The sequence below is a fragment of the Micropterus salmoides genome, unplaced genomic scaffold (genome assembly GCF_014851395.1).
Source record: "Micropterus salmoides isolate LMB-PRFRI ecotype aquatic unplaced genomic scaffold, ASM1485139v1 Ms_hic_scaffold_6, whole genome shotgun sequence".
Classification (NCBI taxonomy): domain Eukaryota; kingdom Metazoa; phylum Chordata; class Actinopteri; order Centrarchiformes; family Centrarchidae; genus Micropterus; species Micropterus salmoides.
In genome coordinates this window covers 6777121-6803399 of record NW_024044348.1, presented here as the reverse complement: position 1 = coordinate 6803399, position 26279 = coordinate 6777121, and the positions used below count along the sequence as shown (strand labels likewise).

The 26279-nt window shown below is 39.2% G+C and overlaps 3 protein-coding genes across 6 annotated transcripts in view; 1 reads left to right on the top strand and 2 right to left on the bottom strand.

Moving 5' to 3' along the window:
- prmt3 (protein arginine methyltransferase 3) overlaps positions 1 to 15718 on the bottom strand; it is a 60320-nt gene extending 44602 nt beyond the window's left edge. The window contains exons 1-9 of one of the 2 annotated variants that reach the window (XM_038701504.1): positions 15613 to 15718; positions 15205 to 15346; positions 11153 to 11235; positions 11016 to 11065; positions 10618 to 10723; positions 9263 to 9428; positions 8601 to 8742; positions 6567 to 6632; positions 4713 to 4834 (exon numbers count right to left, since the gene is read on the bottom strand). In XM_038701504.1, the coding sequence (XP_038557432.1) occupies positions 4713 to 4834; positions 6567 to 6632; positions 8601 to 8742; positions 9263 to 9428; positions 10618 to 10723; positions 11016 to 11065; positions 11153 to 11235; positions 15205 to 15346; positions 15613 to 15634 (899 nt within the window). In that variant the 5' untranslated portion in view covers positions 15635 to 15718. Of the gene's footprint in view, positions 1 to 4712; positions 4835 to 6566; positions 6633 to 8600; positions 8743 to 9262; positions 9429 to 10617; positions 10724 to 11015; positions 11066 to 11152; positions 11236 to 15204; positions 15347 to 15603 lie in introns of both variants that reach the window. The other variant, XM_038701503.1, reaches the window with a different exon arrangement.
- Positions 15719 to 18538: 2820 nt separating this feature from the next.
- htatip2 (HIV-1 Tat interactive protein 2) lies at positions 18539 to 24956 on the bottom strand. The gene is made up of 7 exons (XM_038702114.1): positions 24598 to 24956; positions 23774 to 23963; positions 23570 to 23677; positions 22548 to 22685; positions 22346 to 22407; positions 21291 to 21529; positions 18539 to 19446 (listed from the first exon to the last, which is right to left on the bottom strand). Exons 1-6 carry the CDS (start codon positions 24720 to 24722, stop codon positions 21313 to 21315), a joined length of 840 nt encoding a protein of 279 aa, XP_038558042.1. The 5' UTR covers positions 24723 to 24956; the 3' UTR covers positions 18539 to 19446; positions 21291 to 21312.
- The window catches only part of dbx1a (developing brain homeobox 1a), a 41338-nt gene continuing 36530 nt past the window's right edge, over positions 21472 to 26279 (top strand). For 2 of the 3 annotated variants that reach the window (XM_038702113.1, XM_038702111.1), the window contains exon 1: positions 21472 to 21550. The gene's annotated coding sequence lies outside the window, so the exon portion shown is untranslated. The remainder of the gene's footprint in view (positions 21551 to 26279) is intronic. The other variant, XM_038702112.1, reaches the window with a different exon arrangement.

The window sequence follows — 26279 nt, the reverse complement described above, 5'->3', positions numbered from 1 at the left end:
TGTGCACCAATCAATTTTCAATTCAATTTCCATATATTTTTGGGCAATTTTTAAACTGGTCAACATTTGGAGATCACCATATTCTTTATCATGTACAGTACATTTCCATTTTTTCCTGAGCCATGTAGGAAGTGTGAGAGGGTAGAAACTGTAACTGTGCACCTGAAAAGGTGTCAGTCTCAGGTTGGGACAGTAAGACCAGTGCTGCTGTTTAAATGATCCTTCATTTCAGACCGGCCAGTCTGGGTATCAATCTCTGTGAATATTCCATTATCATGACAGCTAATGTTACAGAGGACAGAACAATTACTCACAGCGGCCCAGAGTGCATTTCTGTGGCAGCGATCCTTATCTTGAACTGTCTTTCCCCTCTCTGCTGCTCTGCTACCGCCGCTATCACCTCCTCCCAGAATCCAACACACCCCTCACCCACAACCCCCCACCGCCTCCACCTTTCACAAGAGGGAAACACTGTAATCTCATTATTGGGGTAATTTAGAGGACAATGTCAAGACTCTGGGGAGAGAGTCAGTATCTGTGCGGCTTTGTAGGTGTGTGAATGTTTGTGTGTGTGAGAGAGGGGTTGTACATTTCATCATAGGGAACCAGTGTTTGAAAATAATTGCTGTCTTTTGACAGTGGATCTATGCCTTTGTCATACAAATTAGTTTTTTCCTCATAATTTTGTTACGCGTTACTTACTTACTTAGATATTAAAGCTAGAGTACGTAACGTACAGCTAGATTTAAAAAATCCCACTCCTCCCCGTCGGGCCAACCTAAAAAGCCACATGTTCATGTGCTATGAGTGCATGCAGGTAGGTAGTCAACAAATATAACATACATTACCTCACATAGCTTTAAAGATACAAAATTTCCAATATTGTTTAAATTTTCCATAACCAATTTATTGGGGAAAATATGTTTTCAGAATGTACATTAAGAATAAAAAATAAAATGGAAAGAAATAGTTTTTAATGACTTAAACAAGAACTGTAACATAAATAAAAATAACAAAAATTACTAAATAAAAACATTTTAATCACAAGTGGCCATGTGTAGTTTTCAGCGGCCTCTAGTGGTGAAGTTTCAGATTGCAAGCCCGTGCACATGCTCAAACTCACGAACGAGCCAAAACAGAGCCCGAAACACCTGAGACAGCCTCACACAGAATGCTGGAAACTAAGGTAAACTCCCACTGCAACGTTACAGTAATATTTTTATCAACTTGATGCTAAATTAATTCATGCTTGTTGCACGATAACGTTACACTGACTTAATTTAGCTAACAGCTTTTCAATAACTATTTTCGTATCTTTCATCAGAGAGGCTCAGCAATGTCAGCACAGAAAAATGGATGACAACAAAAATGGTTAATGAGCTACACTGAATAATATAAATGAGATTGTTGCCACATTTTAGTATTAAAGTTAGACCATAGTAAGTAATGTTAGTGTACTAAATGGGTCTTCCACTGTGTTGTTGTCCTGCACCATTATGTTGCATTATTGTATATTATCTGGGTCACGTAAGTTACAACGACTGAGACCAGCAAAGAAGCTGTGTCCCCGAGTATTGGTTTAACAAAAATAAATCTAAACTGAATGTTATGAAGCAAATAATGCCAGTCCATGCAAATGTAGCTGGCTCCCCTGCTGTGCATCACTATCGGTTTTAGAAACAAACCATTCCACATTTGCTTTGTACTGTTCAATCATTTCTTGCAGGCTAAAATCAACACTTTGACAAGCCATATAACTTTTGTATTTTGCACGGAATAATGTTAGCAACTGGTCGGTGTTAGCCCGCAAGCTAATATTATCTAACTCGAGCCAACTAAAGCACAAAATCAACATCTATTTCACGTGCTTTGCAGTAGTGTTAGTTTACCTGTCCGTTAGGATGAAAGCCAACTCTCATTTGGCATGACAGCTTCAGCACATATATTATATATTTATTTTTTTCTTATGTGGAGTTTATATTGTGTTGTGTTGTTTTTAGGTGTTAGAAGACTCCATTTTGTGTGCTGCTGTGTTGTCGCTGTGTATAGAGTTCAGAATCAGCAGACAAGAGGCTCCAAATCCAACCCTATTTCGTCACGTAGATAAGACGCAGCACAGTGGCAGTTCCAGGTGACCGAGAAAGCAGGCGAATGGTTCACTTTTATGTAAGGTTACAAACCGTTCACGAATAGGCAATCAAAAAGGGATTCATTTCATTTAAAAAATACATATAGCCCCTTTAAATTTAAATATTTTTATTTTAATCATGTTTTGGAATAACATGATTACAAACTTTTCAACATTTGACAGGATGTGAACCTAAATTACACACATTCATATAGTTACTGGCTGGTAAAACGCTTATCAGCATTCTTTGACCAGAGTCAAATAATGATTGATAAACATCCACATCCATTTTGTCTATCTTTAGTTCATATCACAATTAAAATTTCACTATCTACATAATATATTGTCTATTTTTTTCCCCGACTGTGTTGTCACAATTCAAAGCCTTCTATTGGATAATCCATCAATTCCAGCCATTAAAAAAAAAAACGTATTTAGACACTATCCATTAAGGAAGTGACTGTGAAGGAAGGAAGTCACGTCTAGCTTTTCATTTAAACTTCGGTAACGGCGTGAAGACAGGAGATGGATGCTCCTGCTTAACCAACAGGAGCCACTTTAATTACAATCCTGATATTAACATCAAGAAGAAGTGACGGACACACAAACGCTGCCCACGCACGCACACATACAGAAACAAGAGCTATAAAATCACAACCCAGGCAACCCAAACATTTAAAAAGGGACCCAAGGGCAGAGTATGAGTGTGTTTCTGTATGCATGTGTGTTGGGGGGAGGGGTTACACATCTTTCTTTAGCTGAATCTTCACCGCTGGCGAACCTGCAACGCAGCTTGCATGCCAACACGCACTCCAACAGTGAGTCAGTGGGCTGTAAAATTAAAACGTCCTTTTCCTTCAGCAAACCCCGTTGTTTTGCTTATACGACATTCTCTTACATAACGGTAATAATAGCAGTCATAATGGCCCCTAACTCAAAAATGCATTTTAGAGGCATGGGAGTGTAGGAGGAAGTGGCTGCAGGTAGTCGTAGGGACAGCAGAGACTCTGGTGGAGGTAAATGACTCCACTGTGGAGAACCAGCTGCTGGAAAACTGAAAACACACAGCACATGAAATTGGTCTGAGGACTGTATTACAAGGTACCAATAGGGGGTCATCTACATGTTTGTGTGTGTGTGTGTGTGTGTGTGTGTGTGTGTGAGTGAGAGAGAGACTGTAGGTCTCGGACTGAAGCTACTGCAGGGAAGAAGAGGCGAGGGGTGAATGAGTTAGACCGCAGGTGTAAATTATGTACATTATGCCCAGATGACTGACAGCAGCTCTACTGAAATCAACCAGGTGCAACAAATAAAACGTGGCTGGAGGTCACACAGACCTCGATTCCCACAATCCTCTGCTGCACACCCATCTATGACCAATCCCAATGTCCACACTCACAGACTTATTGAGACATGTTCCCGGTAAGTCTGTGAGGGCTAAGGGCAGTCCCACTGTCAAATCGTCAAGTGCGCGAGGGCTTTTCAGCCCTTTTTAAACCCTTTTCGTAAGTCCACATTTCTACATACTTTGCCTGAGTGAACTGCCCACAGTTCACAGCGTTGTGATGTGAAACACGGGGGTTACCAGGCGAAACCGAAAGCGAGAGTGAGAGAAAAATCACAGCAAATCCGCCTTATAAGAGGAGAAGAAGAGCGGTAAACAAATAAGCATGGAAACCAACGCTGATGTTAAAATTGTAAGACAAAAATGTTTTCATAGATTTTAGATGGAAGATGGAGAAAAGCAATCGCCTTATTACACAACTATTAATTTTAGTTTTTTCTTAATAGCCAACTGCTGTTTTGACAAACAATAGTGCAAGAGCCTGAAAGACATATTGGGCATTGGAATTGGGCCCAAGTCTCAACTCTATGACATACAAGGCAAGGGTCACATGACTGACAGGGATAGATAAATTAGCACTACCGCTAGCGAGCTAATCTACTAGCATTCTAACTGCTGACTGAAAGACTTACAATTAAATTTGTCATTGTTGTAAGCGCCATAAATTAAATTCCATTAACCTCCAATGTATTTTAGTTGAGGCAATTAAATACACTAGTGCAGTGCCCCTTTGCAGGGGCCGATGTGATGCCTCCCAGCCCTTTTTATTGAAGTACTTGTTTAAAATGTGCGTCTCACATTGGTGTCACCTACAGCATTAACAATATGGAAACAAAACAACAATGGTGGAGTTACTGCTAGATATTCAGCACTTCTTTAGAACGTCATAAAACGTTTACAACTCCGTTTCAACACATTCGTTTCTAACTCCGTTTAACAATTCGTTACCACATTGGAGCATATAAGCCCTGCCAGTTTACTCCACCTTTGCTGTTGCACAGCGGGGGCTCGCGCTGTACTGTAGTTTATTCAAGGTTTAATAATTCTCGCGTGTCCAAATTGCACGAAATACAACACTGTACTCCCTTGGGTCCGCAGCAACACATTCACCACGTGTGATGTATACTAGATGAATGGTTCTCGGCAAATACAAACAGACAGAGAGAGAGAGAGCGAGAGATTCCTGCCTTTATTAGAGAGACAAAAAAGAAGGGATTGATTGCAGAGTGTGTGTCTCACCTGACAATGTCCATAGCCTGATAGATGATTTCTGATTGGTCGACTGCTATGACCTTCTTGGCCCCAGATCTGGCAGCGAACATGGACAGTATGCCAGTCCCACAGCCCACATCGAGCACCACCTGCAGGACGGTAGGCGAAGGGGGTCGGGAGAGAGGAACAACTTAACACACAGCCTGAAGTTGGAAGAATTATCAATAACACACAGCTATTAATTGGGAGAATATGTTGACCTACACAATCTAATGCATCAACTAAAAAAAATAGCTGTAAAGTAGCATTTCATTACCCTATCTGGTTGAAATTTTCAAGCCTGTTTCACCTCTGAGCCCACCTTGCATCACTAATAGCTGTGGCAGGGTCAGAAATGTGCTATGTTGCACGTGTTACCAAACCCCCCAGTAATGTGAGAGTCCTGAAGCATGGATTTTGTACTCCACACCCTTTAAAAATTAATTCAGGCATCAGTATAAAATTCAACTGCTGATGTTGCAGTGTGAGCAAGGTTGCTGGTCAGATTCTTCTCACATTGTCACCCACCAGTTTGTTTGTTGGCAAATTACAAGCGTCTCGTGCAAACAAATTTTTGAACAATTGGTAAAAAAAAAACAACAAAAAAAAAAAAAACTTGTCTGGATTTATTTTTTCCCTGTTGTAGGACAGTTGGACAGTGAAGAGGCAGACAGGAGAGAGTATGAAATGCAACATACGTCTCTGACTGGAATAATATGCTTATGCAATATGCTTTTGAAATTTATCAGAAGCATGACTTTTCAGCCAAAGGCCATTATCAGATGAGATCTGATGAGCTACAAATAAACTGCATTCATGCAACGTTTAAAAAGTCGTCTAATAATGTGGCGCTTCAGCTGGTAAATGGCATTACATTCACGTTACTTTGTTGGAAAATTAAAAAATGTACAAACATTGTCGCAGAGGCTGGGAGATTTTTTTGAAGGATTTTATGAATTTCAACTACCAAGTGACTTTTAACTGCTTTGGCTTCCACATCTGCACTTAAATCTGGCGGTCAACTTATACAAATGAATGGTCTGTTTGTTAGGTGCGCTGAGCTCGTCCTCAGCACCATTACTCTATTCATCTTCATCCCCAACTGGGGTTAAATGACTGAGGCACAGCTGCAAAGACTATATATGCATCTATATGTATCACTGTGTTTAAATGTGGCTCTATTTAAAGCTACCTGCTGTCCCTGTAAGCATCCCGCTGCCTTTATTGGTTCACAGAGGGTCGGCAACACACTGCTGACTCAACACAACAGAACACAACACACCGCACAACTCCTCGCTCCTTTCTCCATCTTTCTGTACCATCTCATCTTAACAGTACTGAAACAAGAATATCCTGTTTTGTTTTCCATCTAGCACTTCCTGTAGAAGGTGACACTTCCCTCTCTGCCGAATGTTTCCCTCTGACAGGGATAATGTACGTTCCCATCAACACAGCCTGCCTTTCTCCTCCACAGCCTCATCGCAGCACTAACCAGCAGCCACCCATATAATGGATGGTCATGACACAGGCCACTGCTTCCTGCAACTAAAGGCAATGGAAAAGAGAATGGTGGGGGTGAGGTTTTTATTTTGGGGGGGGGGTAGGGTCTTGGTGGACGATTGCATGTGTCTCTTATCAGCGCTCTGCAGTCGACATTCGAGGTGCTAATAAAGTCACACTGTGTTTTAAATCAGACATCATCGCCTTACTAATGTCTTCCCTGCACAATTCACAAGCCTATTTCTGTTAATACACTTGGCTGTACATTAAACCAGCTACCCTGCACATACTGTATACACACATTATTACACATATCTATTTGCGTTTGCTCAGATGGCTCACCTTGTCTCTGAACACTTGAGGGTTGCGGTACATGAAGTCGCGGTAACTCTCTGTGCGAACTTTATCCTGTGAAGAGAATATGTAAAATATATATGAAGCAACGCCAACTTCTCTTGAGTGAAAAAGTAAAAATATATAATATTATTATATAATATATAAAATATTATAAAATATAACATGTTAATGTGTAGTGCAAATTCAAATATGCTGCAGGGTTTCTAGGGGTTACGGGAAGGTTTGTAAATCTAACCATTTGCAGTTCATTTGCATTCTACAACTGCTCACCCTTTTTGGGAAATAAATCTTAGAACATGGCATGTAAAGCTTTTTCTATACATGTGCAGAACAGCAGATCAAAACACACTGTAGCGGATTCTTGGAAAAATTCTTGGACCAAATGTGATGAATTCAACTCAGATATTTTTGTAATGGAGGTTAGGTCAGGACTCGCTAATTAACCTGCCAATCAAATCTGCCCACAAACCGCAGCACCTCTTCTCGAGAGGAAAAGCTACAGAATCTATTGAAATGACGGTAAAATGCATTAATGTAAGATGCAGTGGAATCGAGGGTGTTCTATTCAATACTTGGTTTAAACAGAATCTTGGAAGATAATTACACAAAAGAAAGTTTTCAATTAGATAATCATTAGTAATGTGAATAACTAAAAAGCCATTCACTGTTCATTGCAATCAGCTAGATCAGTCAAATAAGCTTTGATATTTGTGTCATCACGCCACAGAAACACAAATGTATGCTGTATCACCATGTAAATAACTGAAGCCCATCCTGATACGGAGCATCATAGCAAAATATCATTATTGGAGTCAATACATGTTTCAGCTGTAATTACTTCCAGACTTTTAGATTGTAGATGTCAAACAACATTTAGATTTACGGTTTAATGATTTGGAGAGAACATTTAATTTCTGTTTTTATGACACTGCAGCTGCAAAACAAATGTTGTTGCAGGGTTGTGGGGTGTCGTCTCAAAAGGCTCTCAACATATCAGCGGTGTCGTGCCATGAGGGTACTGTTTAAGAATTTGAAAAAATCTGAGCCTGCCCATTAAGACAATGCTGTGTTTATAGAATGTATAATTTAAATATGTAATTAAAATCAGATGTTGCAGATTTACAGTGTTCAGTCTCTTTTCTGACCACAATGGGACACTAAAACTATCCACTGATAATGAAATTCCTGAGTAAGCTGTAAGCTCCGTAAAGCAAAGTGAGGCAGGTTTTCTTTGAAAAGATTCTCATCTCCTTCATGTCACACCAATTGGCCAGTATCTGTTTTTTAATAAATCAGGCTAATATGTTCAGTGACAAATTAAAAGTTGATTTATTTTAAACTAAAGTGATGTCCATCTAACTCACACCCTCTTTTTCAAGGGGTCTCTCTCACACACACACACACACACACACAGAGTGCGTCATAGGTGATGCACTTTACACCAACCTGTGAAAGAGTTGACCACATTCTACCGCAAAGCCCCCCAGTCACGTGTTCTCCACCCCTCCTGAGGCTCTGATGGAGTTGACAGCCTGACGCACACATGTGACGCAAAACTTAACAGTGCTTAGCACCAATCAGGACAGCCAACAGGAGTATGTCTAAGCACTGCGGTAAGTAGAACAGGAAGGGAGGAGACAGAACTGACACCCCCACCACCCACCCCCGCAGGCTTGCTGACACTTTCAAGTTTTATGTGCTTGAGCACTGTAAAAATTAATTTCCACGTTTCGAGCATCCGCCGTGTATGCTGGTGTCTCACATGAGAGCTCAGCACTTATTGCTGATTTGTCACTTTTGAGAAAATGTCTTGTCCTCAGTATCAATGTGTGCATAAAGATGATCATCTTCATTTACGTGCTACATCGAAATCTTTCAGCCAAGACGTACGCTGATGAACCCACTTTTGCTCTGCAGAGACTGCTGCGCCCGCGGGGAGTGACTCACAAGACTGTAATGAGACCTGCAGGCCTGGTCAGTGTGTGTGTGTATGTGTGTGTTTGCCTGCACAACTCAGACCTTCAGCATCTCCTCATGGATGCCATAATGGCCGTAGGAGCTGAAGTAAGCCTCGTCCTCGTCCTCTCGGAGCTCAGCCACAGTGCCCAGGTTACCAGATCTGCCCGTTTCTGCATTCAGTACCAAACCCTGAGCCAGCAACCTGAAAGATCAGCGGACAGATCTGCGTTTAACTTCTCATATTAGCAAATGGGACAAAAGCAGCGACCAGAAAGCAGAAAGCACACACAACCTTCATGCAGGACATAGCAGTAAATGGAGGAGATGGGAGGCATTCATCTTTCTAACTCTCTTCCTTCACCCCCCCACCACTTTCAGTAATTTTCCCGTTATTGCCCCCCCCCCTGCCTACGTCCCCCCTCACTTTAACCTCCATGCTGCAGTGGAATTTTCCCTTCCCTTTTTTATCTTTCCTGTTCCTCCAAACTTCTTCCACAAGGTACTCTAGTTGAGGTTTCTGCAATCCTGGGCTCACTGTGTCCCCCTGCTGGCCTCAGGAAGGTATTGCAGAAGTAAAGCAACACACTGAGCAGACTGCAAGCTCTCAAGAGCACAAAAAGAAAGAAATCAACCCAAGAGCAACAAGAAATTAGCTAATAGGATAACATTATCACACTTAGTGGTTATACAACAACATGTGGAAATGCAGAAACATCACTGACTTAAGTTTGTGTAGGTCATCCATGGCTCTGGCCAACGCCTCCTCTGAGCTACGGGCTCTCTCTTCAGCGGCCTGTGCCCTCTGCAGCAGTGCATCATGGGAGCCTGGCCCAGATGACGGACACGTCAACTGACTCAACCGCTCACTGCCACAGAGCTCCTCAGGGTCTGCCAGAATCACAGAGACAAACGGATATATAAAACACAGAAGCAGAACACAAAGACTCAATACAGTGACTAACTCCTGCCTCTGATCCATTTGTTTTAATGTTTTAATGTTTTTTGTTAAGTCTTCTTATAAAAACAAAATTATATTTTTAGTCAATACAAATAATAGTAATAAGCCCTGTAATTAACAATAACTCTATATGAGAAATGGGTGTTGCTTGCCTTGGATGTGTTTGTTTTATTTCTGTGTTGGTAAGATTTCACCAAAAATTAAATTATGTTACAGTCACACCTTTTCAGCGGCTATATAGCACAAATATCAATTATCAACAAAGACAACAGAGATATTTGGACTGTTTAAACAGATTCAGTGCAACATCACACATTAGTCTCACTGAGTCCAGAGTTACATGCAATATGTTTGGAATTCCCATTACAAAACATCATCAGAGAACAAGGCCGTCTTTCTAGTCTATCATTTAGCACACTCATGCAATAATCATACAGGGAGAAATGTACTGCAGATGAGGCTTAGAGACCAATTTCTATAACCAGGGCAATGCCGCCAAAAGACAGGCTGGGGGCTAAATAAATAATAATAATACCCGTGCTTGTTCTCAACCTGAAAATCTGTCACTCCTCTCCTCTAATGCTCTCTGCACTTACACGCATAACAAAATCATGCTTATTCTCGGAGTTCTTTTCAAGGGGTTTCTGGGAAACATATTTTTGACTGCAGTATAAGCAGGTGAAGCTGGTTGAGAGAAAACAGCTATACCAAAAAATTTAAATTCCAAAACAAAAGTTAGTCTGTGAATGCGTGGGCAGACTAATCGTGTTTAAGAAGAAAAAAATGCAACTTGTGTCACAAGACACAGGACGTACAACAGTTGGGTGATCCACGCAGAAGGGCAGATTGGGCCATCCCAATCAATTTTTCAGTGACCATGTTGCCCAGCGGTGAGACTGCACCATCATGGAATCCCAATAACGGTCAAACATGTTTCACATTTCTTTGTTGTTCTTGTAGTCTGAGCAGTTGCATAAGCACATTCTCCACTCCAGCTCAAATCAATACAGTTGTTAGTCAGGTAACGTGACATGTCCTCTGACAAATGTCATCAGGAGCATTTTTAGACAAACTGCAGTCAGTTACTCTAAAGTAATAAAAATAAAATCTGTGCTGTACCTGTCTGCAGCAGGGGGTCGTCCTGCAGGACTGGTCGCAGGAAGTCTTCGCTCTCCCAGGGTAAGGGAGCATCTGGCAGTCCCGTCAAACAGGATGCATCACATTTCTGTAAACAATCCACATTATTCATTAATTCTATTACACTTTAATGCTGTATTGAATTTACTTGACTATCTTTCAGCAGATGTTTTCTGATGTTGCTTGGATGAAATATTAACAATCAAACAACACAATGTATGAATAAAAATTTCAAACACAAGATAAATTGAACAATATGTACATTTAAAAACATAAATTTTGCTTACAGCAAACATTTTTAAATGTAAGAAATAAAGGGTGTGAACTTTACATCTGTTCTCTACAGTATTAAATCAGATCCAATTACAGACAGTACTTACCGTTGACCGTATGAAGTTGATCATCTTTATGTAACCGTAGTCATCCAAATCTAAAAAGGGAAAAGAAGGGTGAGCCATTTCAACAAAACTGAATAGTAAGTTCTTCATTAACATAGAGAGCATTAGTGTCAACTTACTGTATTTTCTTATCACATCTACAAGGCTGACCTGGTGCTCAGCCGTGCAGTGCTGTAGGGTGGCAGGCACAGAGCTCAGCAACCTGAAACACAAACGTACGGTAGGAAAATCTGTTTAGTCTAAAACATCAGAAACTTACACATATTAATCTTTCCAAATCAATAAAGATCCTCAGATTTATTGGTTTGTTGTATACAAAATTTACTGGATCATAACATTAAGTTAAGTAGTAACATACAGAACTAAACCTTGAATTTTTCACTACTATGAAATGCTTGTTGTGGTTCTCAAGTTTTGATTTTCAATTATTGCATCCACTTATGTCACAGTCCTCAGGTTTTAAAGCAGGGAGGAAATAGTAATGACTTGGTTTGGGTTGTGCAGAATAAAGCAAAATAATCTTCCCTAGACTGATTTTTATCTTAAAGAAACAGAAATAACAAGTAAAAGTAAAGACAGGTAGATGGGACTTTCAGTCCGATAACTGACCACTAGGTGAAACTTTGGATTCTAGGACCAGTGCTTGTGGAAGAGTAATTCATCTGAGGCAGCTTCTACAATTTATTTAAAAGCGCCTTTCAAGTCACCCAAGGACACTTTACAAAGTGTCAGGTAATACAGTTTATACATAATAAAAGATAGAAGTGGCAAGTGTGCTAACAAGATAAAGAAATACATTGATAACATACATATGATGAAACACAGAATGTATTAATAATATGCATATGATAAATATGAAGTAGGTGTGTAGGGATGGAGAAGACTGGATAGGAGGGTGCTACGCCATGGAGACATTTATAAACAAGAAGTAGTACTTTCATACAAACGCAGTATTTAACCGTGAGGCAGTGCAGTTGTTGAAGGGTTGGGGTGATGATCTAAGTGCAGCTTTTGATACAGTAGATCACTCAATTCTTCTAAACAGACTGCACAAGCTGATTGGCCTCTCAGGTACTGTTCTTAATTGGTTCCGATCATTTCTCACTGATAGAGAATTCTTTGTGTGTATTGATGAATCTCTATCCAGAAGACATAAAATGAATTGTGATGTCCCACAGGGCTCAATCTTAGGCCCGACCCTTTTTAATTTGTACATGCTGCCGCTTGGAGACGTCATCAGGCATCAATTTTCATAGTTATGCTGATGACACCCAGCTATACATTGCCATGTCCCCTGATGACCCAGGACCAGTAGACGCTCTTTTTAATTGTTTCCTAAACATACAGTCATGGATGGCAGAACATTTTCTGCAGCTCAATCAGGACATAACAGAAGTATTGGTCATTGGTTCTGAATCTCAGACGGAGAAACTTAAAATGAAATTGCGAATGCTGGCACCTGTGTCCCTGTGATAAGGTGAAAAATCTGGGCATTATCTTTGACTCAGATCTCAGTTTTGATTCACATATTAGAAATATTTCTAAGACCGCTTTTTATCATCTCAAGAACATTGCTAGAGTACGACCCTTTCTCTCTCAAGCAAACACTGAGACACTTAACCATGCTTTTATTACTTCCAGGATTGATTACTGTAATGCTCTGCTTTCTGGGCTTCCGAAAAACAAAATCTCTAAACTGCAGCTGGTTCAAAACGCTGCTGCACGTCTTTTGACTAAGACCAGAAAGAGAACACACATTACCCCTATCCTAAAGTCTCTGCATTGGCTTCCAGTTAATTTTAGAATTGATTTTAAAATCCTTTTACTTCTTTATAAGTCATTTAATGGTATTGGTCCAGAATACTTAGCAGATTTACTTTTACCTTATGAACCTACTAGAACCCTCAGGTCCTCTGGTAGTGGCTTTCTAATTATTCCTAAAGCCTCAACTAAAACCTACGGTGAGGCATCCTTTCAGTGTTATGGCCCGCGTTTGTGGAACTCCCTTCCTGTTTAGCTAAGAGCAGCAGGAAATCTGGACGTTTTTAAAGGCAAACTAAAGACATACCTATTTAACCAAGCTTTTAACTGAGCTGTATTGGGATTGATTGTTGGGCTTGACCTGCTTTTTATTTCATTTTTTAGTATTTTAACTATTTTAAATGGTTCTATAGTGTGAAGCACTTTGTGTTACATGTATTTGTATGAAAAGTGCTATATAAATAAAGATTGATTGATTGATTGATGTGCTCTCAGGACCATGTGTGGCACAGAACTCCGGCAGCTGAATTCTGCATATATTGTAGTCTGTTTAACCCCAAAGTGGGTACACCGAGGAGAAGGGCATTACAGTAATATAACCGGGATGTGATGAAGGGGTGAATGAGTGTCCCTGCATCAGAGTGTGGGGCGCAGTCCGGTGATGTTTTTGATGTGTGTCAAAACAAAGAATGGAGTCAAAAGACCAAGATTATTATTATTATAAGATACCAAGATTTTTCATCTCAGCAACAGAGGATGTTATAAAAAACAGGGATGGACAAGTTTAGATGGAAGACTTTGTGAAGTGTGGCGGGGGAAGCAATGAGAATATTCTCAGATTTAAGTTTAAGGTAATTGCAGGTCATCTAAGCATTAACATCATTTAAGCACTCTGTGAGGTTGGATGGTGGTGCATATGTAGGGTTGTGTGTTGTCCGCATAGCAATGAAAATTGAGGCCATGTAGACAAATTATATGTCCAATAATTGATGTGATATGAGCCCTGTGGGACACCGTGGGAAAGGGCGGATGTGGGAGGCCTAAAGCTGCTAATGGAAAAAAGCTGTTGTCTAGATGTGAGGTAGGACTTGCACAATGTTAGCGGAATGCCAGTGACACCAATCAGTGATTTTAACTGGTTCAGCAAAATTATATGACAGACAATCTCAAAAGCAGCAGTGAGATCTAAAAGAATGAGTGTGAAACCAGAGTCGGCCGCTACAAGCCTTGGCAAGGACAGTCTCTGTACAGTGTTCTGCCCTGAACCCAGACTGAAGTTCTACCCATAGATTGTTTTTGGACATATGAACCTGGAGCAAACTGGCTACAGTTCGCAAAGAGTTTAGCAAGAAATGGGAGATTCGTAATCGGTCTCTAGTTCTTATACTCCTCCAGGTACAAGGATTTTTTTAGGACTGGGGTAATAGCAGCGATTTTTAGACTGGAGGGAACAGAGCCAGACAAAATAGATGTATTTACCAAACCAAAACAATCTAAATGGTGGTCATAGGGAAATTGCAATACAGATTAACTGAACTATTACAGTTTAATTCCATGATTTTCAGGACGCATCACAAATTGTTTACTGAGGTTAGACAGAAACACCAAGCAGATGAATGTGCCATCAGTCTTTAAAAGTTGCTATGGAATCACTGACAACCTCAGACCTTTACTATGTGTGGTGGAGACACAACATTTTGTCACATGAACATGAAGTATTTAGAAATGTCTTTGTTGTCTTGTTTGTTTTCTACTTTATGTTCTTGGCTTGTTTCTTTCAAATGTGAACATTTGTCACCATTAGTTCAGCCCCAAAAAACATTTAGGGCCCTTATTTTAAATACTATACTTACATTTAGGTTGTTTGCAAATAACCTCTAAACTCCAGCGATTGATAACTTTACTAACAGCATCAGATTCAACCCACTTTGTATACCGCAATGGTAACTTTTATGGAACATTTTGAGTTTAGAGAGCTCCGTGGCCAAGATGCAGGGTGCATAACAGGATAAGATGTTAAATTTGTCAGCTCACTATGTCTAGTATGCTATCTGCTCTCCTCCTGATGTGTAAATATATTGTTTTGTTAGGCTTGTTCTTTGTCTTTTATACTCCAACTAGTCTGTATATGGCTGAATTTGTTTTAAATATGAATAAAAAGTGTACTACAAAAAAAATGTTTTATCTATTGAGGGATATATAATAAGTGAATATTTAGCTTGATTACCCAGACTGTTATATAACGGAAAGGTAGAAAACATTAGAAGAAAAGCACTTCGTGTGGTTTGTCTGTTTTATCTGAGGATAGAAAATCGCTGCAGTGCAGCCAAATGTCCAGTGTATTTCTAAAAATACTGGCTGTGGTAAAAGTATGCAGTATATTTCCTCTGGCAGTGCAATGTCATCTCACCTGTCACAGAACAGACAGGTAACGTTAACTGGCTGACTGTCCTCCTCCAGCCACTGCCAATGCTCTTCATCATCATCATCAATGTCATCATCATCATCACCATCAGAGAGCTCGGGCATCTCCTCGGCACCTCCATCGCAGTCTGTCAAAATAAAACCGCATTACAGTTGCATGTAAGAGAAGCCACACCGTCACGCTGGCGGTGTTGAAATAGCTTTTCGACTTTTCCTCAGACAGATTAGCATTGGCATTGCTAAAAAAAGGATGCTAAAGCGTCGTGTATCGCAACTAAAAACCCCATTCATTAACTGTTTACGCAAAATAAAAGTGATCGCTAGTCAAACTAAACACTTGCATCTTTAACAGCAACAGTTACGGGGGTTTAAATTTGCTATTTACCACACTCACGTGGGTCTGTGTACTTCGCCATGATGTCTCCTAGGTTTCAGTGGACTTCCTGGTGACGTAAAGGAGGGCAGGGCCAGAGTGACACTTCCAGATGACCACCACAAGATGTCGCCAAAGTTACATTTACTGCACACCCAGGGACCGCTCATCTCATCTACTTCATCTTCCCAAACAGGTGAAATGAACAAATATGACACGTCCGCGCTAATAAGCCTCAGCAGGTTTTATTATTACCATTCAAACACTGAAGATATTCCACTCCATACATATAAAATATTTGTGTTGCAGTTTCCATCCCTGCAAATGTCTGATGAATTGTTATGAGCAGGGATATCATAGTTGGAAGTCTTTGGAAAGGTTTAAATTTGCCTTAGAAATGGAATTGTGGTCTGTCCTGCGGTGGAGGATGGCATCTGCCGAGTTGGCTTCCTCTGGAATTGTAGTTAAGATTTTGCTGCCTTTCATTTGGCTATTGGCACCACTTCAAGCACTTCACAGTGCTGACAAATAAATGCAGGTATGGAGTGCAGGCTTGATGGGCCCTGAAGGCTGCATAGGGCACTCTGTAAAATATTAAAATCAAGAAAGTACTTAGTTGTATGTATAGGGAATGGTTGTAACACTTTTTAAATAACCTACCCCACCCCTGTCAGCCATTGTTTAGCTAGCTATATTAGCATAGTGGTTTGAAATTAGCAAGAGAAAAATGCATCACAGGTTGCCTAAGAAACTACAATTTAATCTAATATAAGTTGTACAATTTTATCTGAAATAGTAATACACAAAATATAGTCTTTGTCTAACTTTCTGTCTTTACTTTCTTACTGCAAAATAATTTATCCTGAATGTGCCTGTTTCTAGCCTTGACAACCACCTTGCATCATCGGGGAGAAAGTAGGTAAATACTGAAATGATCTCATGATTATCTTTCCTGTAATTGATGGTGTTACAACACTCCCCATGTTACAACCATACCCGGTCTCCCCTAGCTTTTCTGCTGTTTTTTCCAAAGCCTAGTGGAGTTTTGTGTACCTTGACATGTTAAAAACCACTTGTTTTTGTATGATAGGTGTGAAACCTGAACTGCACCTGTGGAGAATACAGTACCAGAGTGTGCTTCGTCAGTCTTCTCACTATTTGGAAAAGCAAGTGCTTTTTCCAGAGCAATTGTATGCCACAGTGCTTCGCCCTCATGTAAATGAGGCTGAGCTTATGCCAGATTTAAAATGATTGACTTGACTTCTTGGAACATTGCTATTTTGTGTTTCAGGCAAAACAGAGTAAGGATGCTGGCTTTGAATTTGTGGTGATTTAGAGTCACTGCTGTGAGATGAGTAAATGTTGCTACTTGGCCCTCACTTGATGACCAGCAGCAGGGATTCTGAAAATAGGTGGTTTTACTCCATCGTTTAAATAGTCTCATTGTGGACTCTTGGCCTGTTCTGCAGGACAGGACATAACCTATTGAAACAAACTACATTGATGGATACTGTATTAGTCTATACAGCAGGTAACTCAGTTTTGTTAAATGTGTATTAAAAGTTAATGGCTGTCAAAATTGCAGATCGACAGATTAAAATACCTTTCTGAGTAATCTCAAAATTGATCAACAACCAGCAGCCAAAAATGAAGCACAAACAGCATGGCAAAGGGCAACAGGTTTCCAAAGTATATTTTGATATCTGTAAGTATTCAAATAACTACAATATAGTAACCTTGAACCTGACAATTTCCCTAAAACTCTGTAGGGCTCATGGTTAAGCTTGTTTTCAGCTGCACCATACACAATGTGAAAACCTATTGGAACACCAGCATAGACCCCTATTCTCAAAGTCTAAGCAGTGAAATGCTGATTAACTCAGCTGTTGCTGATTTTGGATTAATTGCTGCATGGCCCAAGGCTGCACAGAGGACTGTATGCCTTTCCCCAGACAATGTCAGTTGGAGGTAAATACTTCTGCTTAATGTCACTTGAATTTTGTTGTTTCTGTCACTGTGTATTGATGAAATTTGCAGTATCACAATCAGCTTTATTTACCTGGTATTTGTACTGTAAAGAAGCCATAATATTTGTTATAGTATGGATGAAGTCAGCTGTAGACATGCTGGTGCAAAGGTTTGTATGTTTGGATCAAAAAAGATGTGGCTGTTAATTCTCAGTTTTGTTATTTTATTGTAGAGAAAACTCTTTCAGTTGAAGGACTGACTCTCTTGCTACAAAGATTATTTTTGATAGACTTAGTTTTTTCTCTACTGAAGCCAGTTAAACATTGTTTGGATGAATACTGTCTTATATGAACCTATTGTCAGCTACTAAGATAAGAGAGAAAAATCAAGAACGGAAAAAGAAACCAAGGGACTTTTAATCTCTAGAAATGTGACACTATAAAGGCCATTTGTCTGAATGTAAAATTATCTTTACTTGTGTGGGACTTTATCTCCCAGATCCTATGCATTTGTTTTATGCAAGGTCATCATCCTTCAAGATACTTACTGACTTCTTGCAGAACACTTGTCATAAATGTTTTACCCCAATTTCTCTATGAACATATCTCTAAGTGAGGCACAGCAGTGAGGTAGTAAGCATACCAGGATGCGGTTGAATAGTCAAAAAATTACATCGTTTTTCCCTAAAGATTTTGCCTTGACCACGATGGAAAATATGTGAAGGAGAATTCTGGCATTCTGAGTTTTATTCTCTCTCTCGTTCTCTCTCCCTGTGTAGGTACACAAAAAAAAAAAAGTACAATCAATTACTTATAGGAAGTAACAACAAAATATAGTGATATCTTATGTGACATGTCAAAATGTCTACTGTCAAAAAAGTCCAGATTTTTTTAAACGATACACCTGCAGCAGCCTACAGTACAGGTTTTGAAAGCACAATGTGTGGAGCCACATTCAGTCACAAGGGGGCGCTGCTACATAAGTGAGAAAAGGCAAGTTTATTTCAACATCTCTCAAATACACAGGCAATTCAAAGTACTTTTACACAGAGCAACGAAATGCATGAAAACACAAGGACACCGGAAAATGAAAAAAGTAGTAATCTGGATATTTGACATTGCAAGCACATGCATAATTTAAGTTGGTTCCAAGATGATATCTATCTTTGAGAGAGAAAGAGAGGGGCAAGGACTTTTAAGACCTTTAAATTGGTAACTATACTTATAGAACCATCATCTAGCTTTGGAAAAATTTATTCTAAGTTGTTCCATTGCTGGTACCACTGTAAAAATGGAAAGTCATATCTTAAACAGATTGCATTGTATCTGCATGTTACAGATACTGTTAAATCTAAAATGAACAATAACTGTATATTACTGGTAATATAGCGCATATACCATGCAATTTTTACCGCAGAGATGTGGTATAGCACAGACAATATGGATATTATTAATATTGATAGAACCATAAATCAAACACACAGTTAAATATTAATAAAAATGTAATGAAAACATGTTCAAAACACCCAATATTTTAATTTAGTGTAGAATAAACTCAAGCATTTCCTTTAAGGCAGTTGTTCAGTGTTGTCTCAGAGCACAAATGGTAAACATCAAAAGCCTGTCAAAAGTTCCCTGATGACAATATCAATACAGTGTCATTAAAGACCAAAGAAATTAAACCCAAATACAATTACAAGATTAAATATTTTTCTAACTTGACAGGTTGTCTCCATAAGGAATCTGGCAAACCCAGTTCAGTCAAGTACTTTTCATAGAAACACCCTTTGGTTTTCTGACAGTTGCAAAATCAATGGATAAATGAATGTGAATGTGAAAATCCTTTGACACGATCATGTAGTCATCTCTGTATATCTGCTGAAATTACCTGAAAAGAGAAAATAAAATTAATAGTGTGGAGTCACAGGACACACAAAGTTATTTAACTTGTGCACAGCTTGAGAGCAAAAGAAATATTACTATGAATTTTACAGTTCTTTAGGGGTTTCATCCTGTACGTCTTAACCACAGCCATTAGTGTGTTGGGCTAAAACATGAATTTGGATAACAAATTGTTATCTTGAGACAAAAGCTACTGGCCTTTGTTGTGGACGTTGCTTTTATAAATTAGTGATCATCTTAGAAGACTCATTATCTGATTTATAACAAAATTAGTCTGGATTATAAAACTACAAACATTTACCAACCAGAAATCCTAAGAAGTGCTGTTATGGAAACCAAATAAATATACATACTGGTTATTTAAAGGCCTGAACGAAAAATAAATTGTCACGATTTTAGTTGGAATGGTCGTTTTTACATTTCATTTTCACTGAAAAAGAAAAAGTATAGAAATTATGATTTTTGCTGGGGTACCAAACAAGCATGTACCTTTTTAAAGAATGTGATTTGTAGGGTTAGGATTTTTGATAATATTTCGATCAATTGTTCAGCCCTATTTATTGATGATATTAAATTGGTGTGTGTGTGTGTAAAATCTAAGAGTGCAAGCTTCCATTTACATTTGAGTCACTTTTACCAGCTCGGGCATTAACGTTATGATGGAGACAGAAAAAATACACTGCTCAAAAAAATTAAGTGAACAATGGAACAGTCAATGGAAACCAAAATCAGCAACCAATTGAGGGCTGGAATCAAAATAACACCTAAAGTCAAGTAAACAAACTGAAATCGCAGGCTGATCCAACTTGCGTGCTTTTGATCACGGCAATTGATGACTCGGTGTGTACGGCCCCCACGTGGCAGCATCGGATGCACCAATATGTAACTCAATTGGATTTAGGTCTGGGGAACGTGAAGGTCTGTCCCTCTAAAGATATGCCTTGCAAGACCATCACTGACCCACCGCCAAACTGGTCATGCTGGATGATGTTGCAGGCACCACGTTCACCACGGCATCTCCAGACTCTTTCACATCTGTCACATGTGCTCCGTGGGCTCTCATATGTGAAGAGAAGGGGGTGTCAATGGTGGACATGCCATTGTCATCCTCATGGAATCTGTTTCTGAAAGTCTGGTCAGAAACGTGCACACCAGCAGCACACTGGAGGTTGTTTTGTAGGGCTCTGGCAGTGCTTCTTCAGTTCCTTGTCACACAAAGAAGCAGATACCTTTCCTCCTGCTGGGTTGATGCCCTTCTATGGCTTCTGTCCAGCTTTCCTTTTGTAATTGCCCGTCTCCTGGTATCTCCTCTACGCACTTGAGACTGTGCTGGGAGATGCAGCAAAACTTCTTGCAACAGCCGAGTATGGATGCGCCATCTTGGAGAAGCTGCGCTAACTTGAATGGGCTGAACCTTATGCTACCAGTAGTAACAAGAACACCAGCAAAATGCAAAACTAAAGTACAATCAGTCGGGAAGGATATGGAGAGAGCAACTGTCTGTGGCCACCACCTGCAAAAGGGGTTTTAAAGGTTTGTCTTGCTGTTGCCTCTCCAGTGCACCTGTCGTCACTTTCATTTGCACCAAAACAAGTGACACTGATTCACACTCGCTTATGCTGAAGTTTAACTGACACGATGTTATACTGTGATGATTAAGTGTTCTCCATTTTTTTTTGAGCAGTGTATTCCTTACATAAAAAGGACTAACAACTACTCATTTGTGTGATGCAATACCTCACCAGTAACCTTTTTGTCTAGTCATAAGATTTGGAAGATTTGGTGTCAAGGAGTCCAGAATGGTAATGCTACAGGTAATATTTTTCTCACCTCAGTGTATTTCTGCTCTCTCTTATTTCCCTGTGCTCTTTCCCAGACTGGCGATGGCTCCGTTCTCCAGGATCTCAGTCTTCTGCTCAGGTTGAAGCAAAGTGTTTGACACCATTGCTTTTGCCACCACTTGGATTGGTATGGACATGGATGTAGAACACACAGCAGAAAAGGCACTGAAGAATTTCCTGGCCAACCACTCGCTAGGCCGACTCTCCTGCCTATCTACCAACAAAACCCTGTTGCAGAGAAACACAAAGGTATTGATGACTTATAGATTGTATTGGGTTGGATCTGGTAATTGGAGTAAACAATAACCTGATCGATACGGCAGATTTGACTTTTTTTCCTCACATTAATTCTCAATCTGTCATTCTAGAATGACATTTGTTAGAGTAGTACAATCATCAACTTGTATCATGTAAAAGGGTGCAATCAAATGTTTTGCAAGGGCTGTAACGCAGTGAAAAAGTAGATTTTGTTATAGTTGTGTATTTGATACATTCAAATTTCACACTACACTATTATGATTCATCCATAACTTCAAACAAGTGTATTGTTTACTGAATGGAGTTTTGGTAAGTCAAACTGCCAAATTGGCAGCAAGGGTGGAGTCAAAACAAACCCAAACAGAGTCCATGAAACATTAGTAATTGTCTTCTCTGCTGATGTCAACTAAGGATGGATGACAATGAGCATCAGCCCAGATTGTTCTGCTCAGCTTCCCTACGCATTACAAACTCCCAGCAGCTATCAGAATTCAAAATCCATTCCCACAATCCAATTTGTTATGAAGTAATTTCCTGTTGATGGTTGAGACAATGTTTACATGCCTAACAAAACTTGCTGCAGTTCAGTTGCAAGAGGATGCATATTTTCAGGCACATCTGTGCAAATATTTGGTGTTGGTCAAATTGACAGATTGTTAGTGTCAGCTGTTCACACGAAACACAATACGTCTGTTGTAGATAACATTCATCTATTTTATTAGTTTGGGTTTTGTCTTGTCTCGTGTAGTAAATATGGAAGTGTGTGTCGTCAAATGATTGACTCACCCTGGTCTGTAAATGGAATATCTGTCAAAACCTAGTGCCTCAATATCTGCTTCCACTTGTCCCTGTAAGAAAATCAATTTCATTTTGAATTTCATGTCCATGATCGTCCAATGTCATCATTCAATGACACACAGGTACGCTTTAGTAGAGGAAAAAAAACACTTAAATATGTGGCATGCATTAGAGAAAGGAAATAAAATACTTTGACTTTGAGGTAGAGGAAGTTGCTGTTTTTATCGGCTCCTCTGGAGGATTCCAGGTGGAACTGTGTGCAGCCTCCTGACTTGGCAAGCTCTGCTGACTTTAGAACATAATCATGATCAACGCGGATGAATCCTTCCTGAAATAAGAGAGAAGTAACAGACAAAAATGATTTGAACACTGAAAGTTGTCTGCCAAAGCTTAGCAGTAGTTGACAAAATGTAAAAGTTGGAAACTTAATGTTCATATTAAAAACAGTAAACTAGCTTAGTAGAATAAAGACAGTGATGTGAATAAGAAATGTATCATAATTATGGCTGACTAATAATTCAATGATCTTAACATTTAGTAATATATTAACAATACGAACATATTGAGATAGCCTATATTGTTTTACAGTTATTTTGTATTTGTCCCATTTGACTAAATGGGACAAACACTTGAGTTGATATATTTTACCGTGTAATTTTTCATTACCTTAAATAATATATCAATATTGAGATAATGCTGTGATTTTGGTATTTATTTATTTTTTTTTACATACTGTTCATAAGTGTAATGCCAAACACTTTAATAACACTGCTGCTCTGACATTTAATCTATGCCTGAGAATAAAATAAGATACAGTAGGAACTGCTCATTCACAGTTAATCTGAGACAATACTTGGCAGAGCTCAGATGGACAAATTATGCATTAGCGTTGCTGTTTCTAAACTACCTCAAAGCTTTAGCATTCTGTCCTAAAATTTCCTCCTTACTTACTAGCCTACATCTACGGTGATAACAATTTATTGTGATAAGCTATTATCGCAAAATATGTTAGCCTAGCCAATTTATTAGTTGGGCTCTACTGGGAATGTTGGTAAATGGCAAATAAATTGCTGAGTCATTGCTACTAACCAACAACACCATCAAATCCCAGCAGAAATATATTGTGTTTTGGTAATTTCGTGCTACACTACAACAGTCACAACATAATTCACCAGTAAAGTACCCAAATTGGATTTGTTAAGTTTAACTTACAGCCCCTGCTTTCGCTCTAGTTGTTCCCAGGCAGCAGTAGCCAACATCATGGCCCTGGAAGGCAGCAGCATAATCATCAAGCTTCTCAAAGTCCACCACCTCTTGTGCCTGGAAGCATAGAAAACAGTGTCAAGCAAAATTTCACTCTCACGATAATGAATTTCAGGTAATGGAGTAAAGATACAAGGGCATCAACCCACTAACCAGGTTTTCATATGCTTTGCCCTCAAACATGAGCTGTCTCCTTCCGATGAGAGTAATCTTGGAGAAGATGTTGCGCTCTAGCAACTCTTGAAGCAACAGCTTGCCTGTTTCCCCAGAGGCACCAAGGATGAAACAACTTTTATTTTGCTGCCTGAAGTTTTCCTCCATTGTCTTCATGTCCTCAGCCATGCTGTGGGCCAAAAGAAATTGACTGCTCTCTTAGCACTGTGAATGACTGAAAACATTGATTAATATCCTGGCATAACTATAGGTCTTGTTTTTACATACCAATTTGGGCAATTAATAGGAAATTCATTGTTCAGTTAGATACACTGTGATTGTATAGTGTCATGACAAGAAATGCTATCTTCAGAGGGGCTAGGTATTAGTAGGTTTTTATAGCAAAATCAATTTATCTTTGTCTTAAAGAGGTATCATATAGATAGTAGATGCAATTTAAGACGAATTTATGAGAAGATGCATACAATTGTGAATCCAGTCCTAGTTTTGTCTGTAAATGGTGAGAACACTTTCAAAAAAGGTATGTCACTTTAAATTGACAGATTTCTTAAAGGGGTTTGGCTTGACGTTTGCTCTTTGATTAACGTTACCCAGGAACGTTCCTTGATTAATCGTTGCTTCTCTGTTACGAACACACTGGTGGTCTACAGGTATGGGACCATTTCAGTTAACGTTAACATTAAACATCAATTATATAAGTATTTTGCAACGTTACGTGTAACTTGGGTTAGACAGCAGCAAAATTAACGTTTGTATGTGCAGAGTCCAGCTGGCAGAGAGGCTAACATAGAGCTGTTCTTTACCTGATGTATTTAACCGGATCGGGGTCGTCGAAATAATTCAAAACCGCTGCAATAACAACAATTACGACAGTTAAGAGCCCGGTCGCTTTCCCCAGGGTGGTGCCCAGTAGTTTCATAACAAACATTGCTTTCAGCAACGCTTAAATTGCTGGAACGCTTCCTGGTTGCTTCATCTTTACAGACGGGGCTCTCTTTCTGCGTCGTTGATAGGCTGACGACAAAATCAGAAATAATCGTCACCGTCAATATGATAGACAGCTTGAGACTGTTTTAATATATATATTATTTAATTGGTATGATATTGTAGTACACCCAAATGAAACCGGTACCCCTGGGAAACGCCTGATCATCTAGTTTTTCCATAGACAACGCTTTATGCACAGCGCATGCGCACTTCGAATAATAAAGCCCCATGAGTCCCTACAATATTGCATCTAAAATTTTCACTCTCTGGTACCTATAATAGACCCATTAGACTACTACATAAAGTATCTACCTGTGGTACTTAATTTCTTATCATTAGTTACAATTATAATGTAAATTATATTAATTACTTGTAATTTAATTCATTAGAGGTGAACAGCAGGATCTCCCAATATTAAATTAATTTTGCAAATCTTCTCTGTTACAAGCATTTATTTCAAAAGGGTATTACTACAGTCTAGTCTTTATTAGGAATAAAATACTGATAGCTTCATGCCTTTGTTCTCAGGACAGTCTATTTTATTGTGGAAAGGTAAAGAATTAAAGCCAAACCCCCTTCTTACACAGATCCAAATTAACTCTGCACCATCTCCATTAGTTCTTCTTTCATCCTGCTCAAGTCATCATAGTTCTGACCATACACTCCATCATTAAGTAGACCAAGTAAAGCTCTTTAAATTATGGAGATGCAAGTAATCCAGTGGTAAAAGAAGAAGCCTATATGGATATTTTACTTTCAAGTTGGAGAGAGGAGTTTGTGCACATAGAAGAACTGCTAGCAAGACTTTATTTCCTAATGTTACTCCGTAGAAAACTCCCCTCTCCAACTGTGACTCATGTTTCCACCGGCGTCTTCCTCAAACAACAAATCATGAGATTTCAAAGTGAGAATTGCCATTGAGCGAGACTTCTGTTTGTGGCTAACAACAAGGGCTGGTGTTAGGGATCCTTTTCATTATGTTGTCAGACACCCTGATATAACAGTCTGAGCCTGTTGTGGCAAAAAGAAGCACTTTTTGTAGATGTAATTTTGACGGGCGCAATTGCCCCAAAGGAATACGTTATAGTTCGCGGCTGCCAGCTGAAGCCATCTACTGCGCGGATTCCAAACCTTTTTGTACCTACTAGTCATTTTGACCCCAAATTTATATATGAAAATTGTGCCCAGGTTTAAAAATGCCAAAATTACCTTTTAAGTTAAAGTAGCAATACTAAAAAAAAAACTGTTACATGAAAAAGTCATGCATTCCTTAATCTTATCTAAGCAAAAGTACAAAGGTAAAAGCACCAAAATATAGGGCCTATTTTAAGTGCCACAATTAAAAGGACTCATTATGTGGAATGGCCCATTTCAACATATTAGAATAGAATTGTATTATAATGATCGATGTATTGCTGTGTACATCACTTCGGTGATACAACTGGTTATTGTGGAGTTTAATTAAATTACTCTATATACTGCTGGAGAGCTTGTGAAT

Coding starts and splice junctions, on each gene's coding strand:
- htatip2 (XM_038702114.1), bottom strand. CDS start 24,722: ATGTTTGTTATGAAACTACTGGGCACCACCCTGGGGAAAGCGACCGGG. Junction 23,964..24,597: donor GATCCGGTTAAATACATCAG/GTAAAGAACAGC, acceptor TTTGGCCCACAG/CATGGCTGAGGACATGAAGA. Junction 23,678..23,773: donor GCAAAGCATATGAAAACCTG/GTTAGTGGGTTG, acceptor CTATGCTTCCAG/GCACAAGAGGTGGTGGACTT.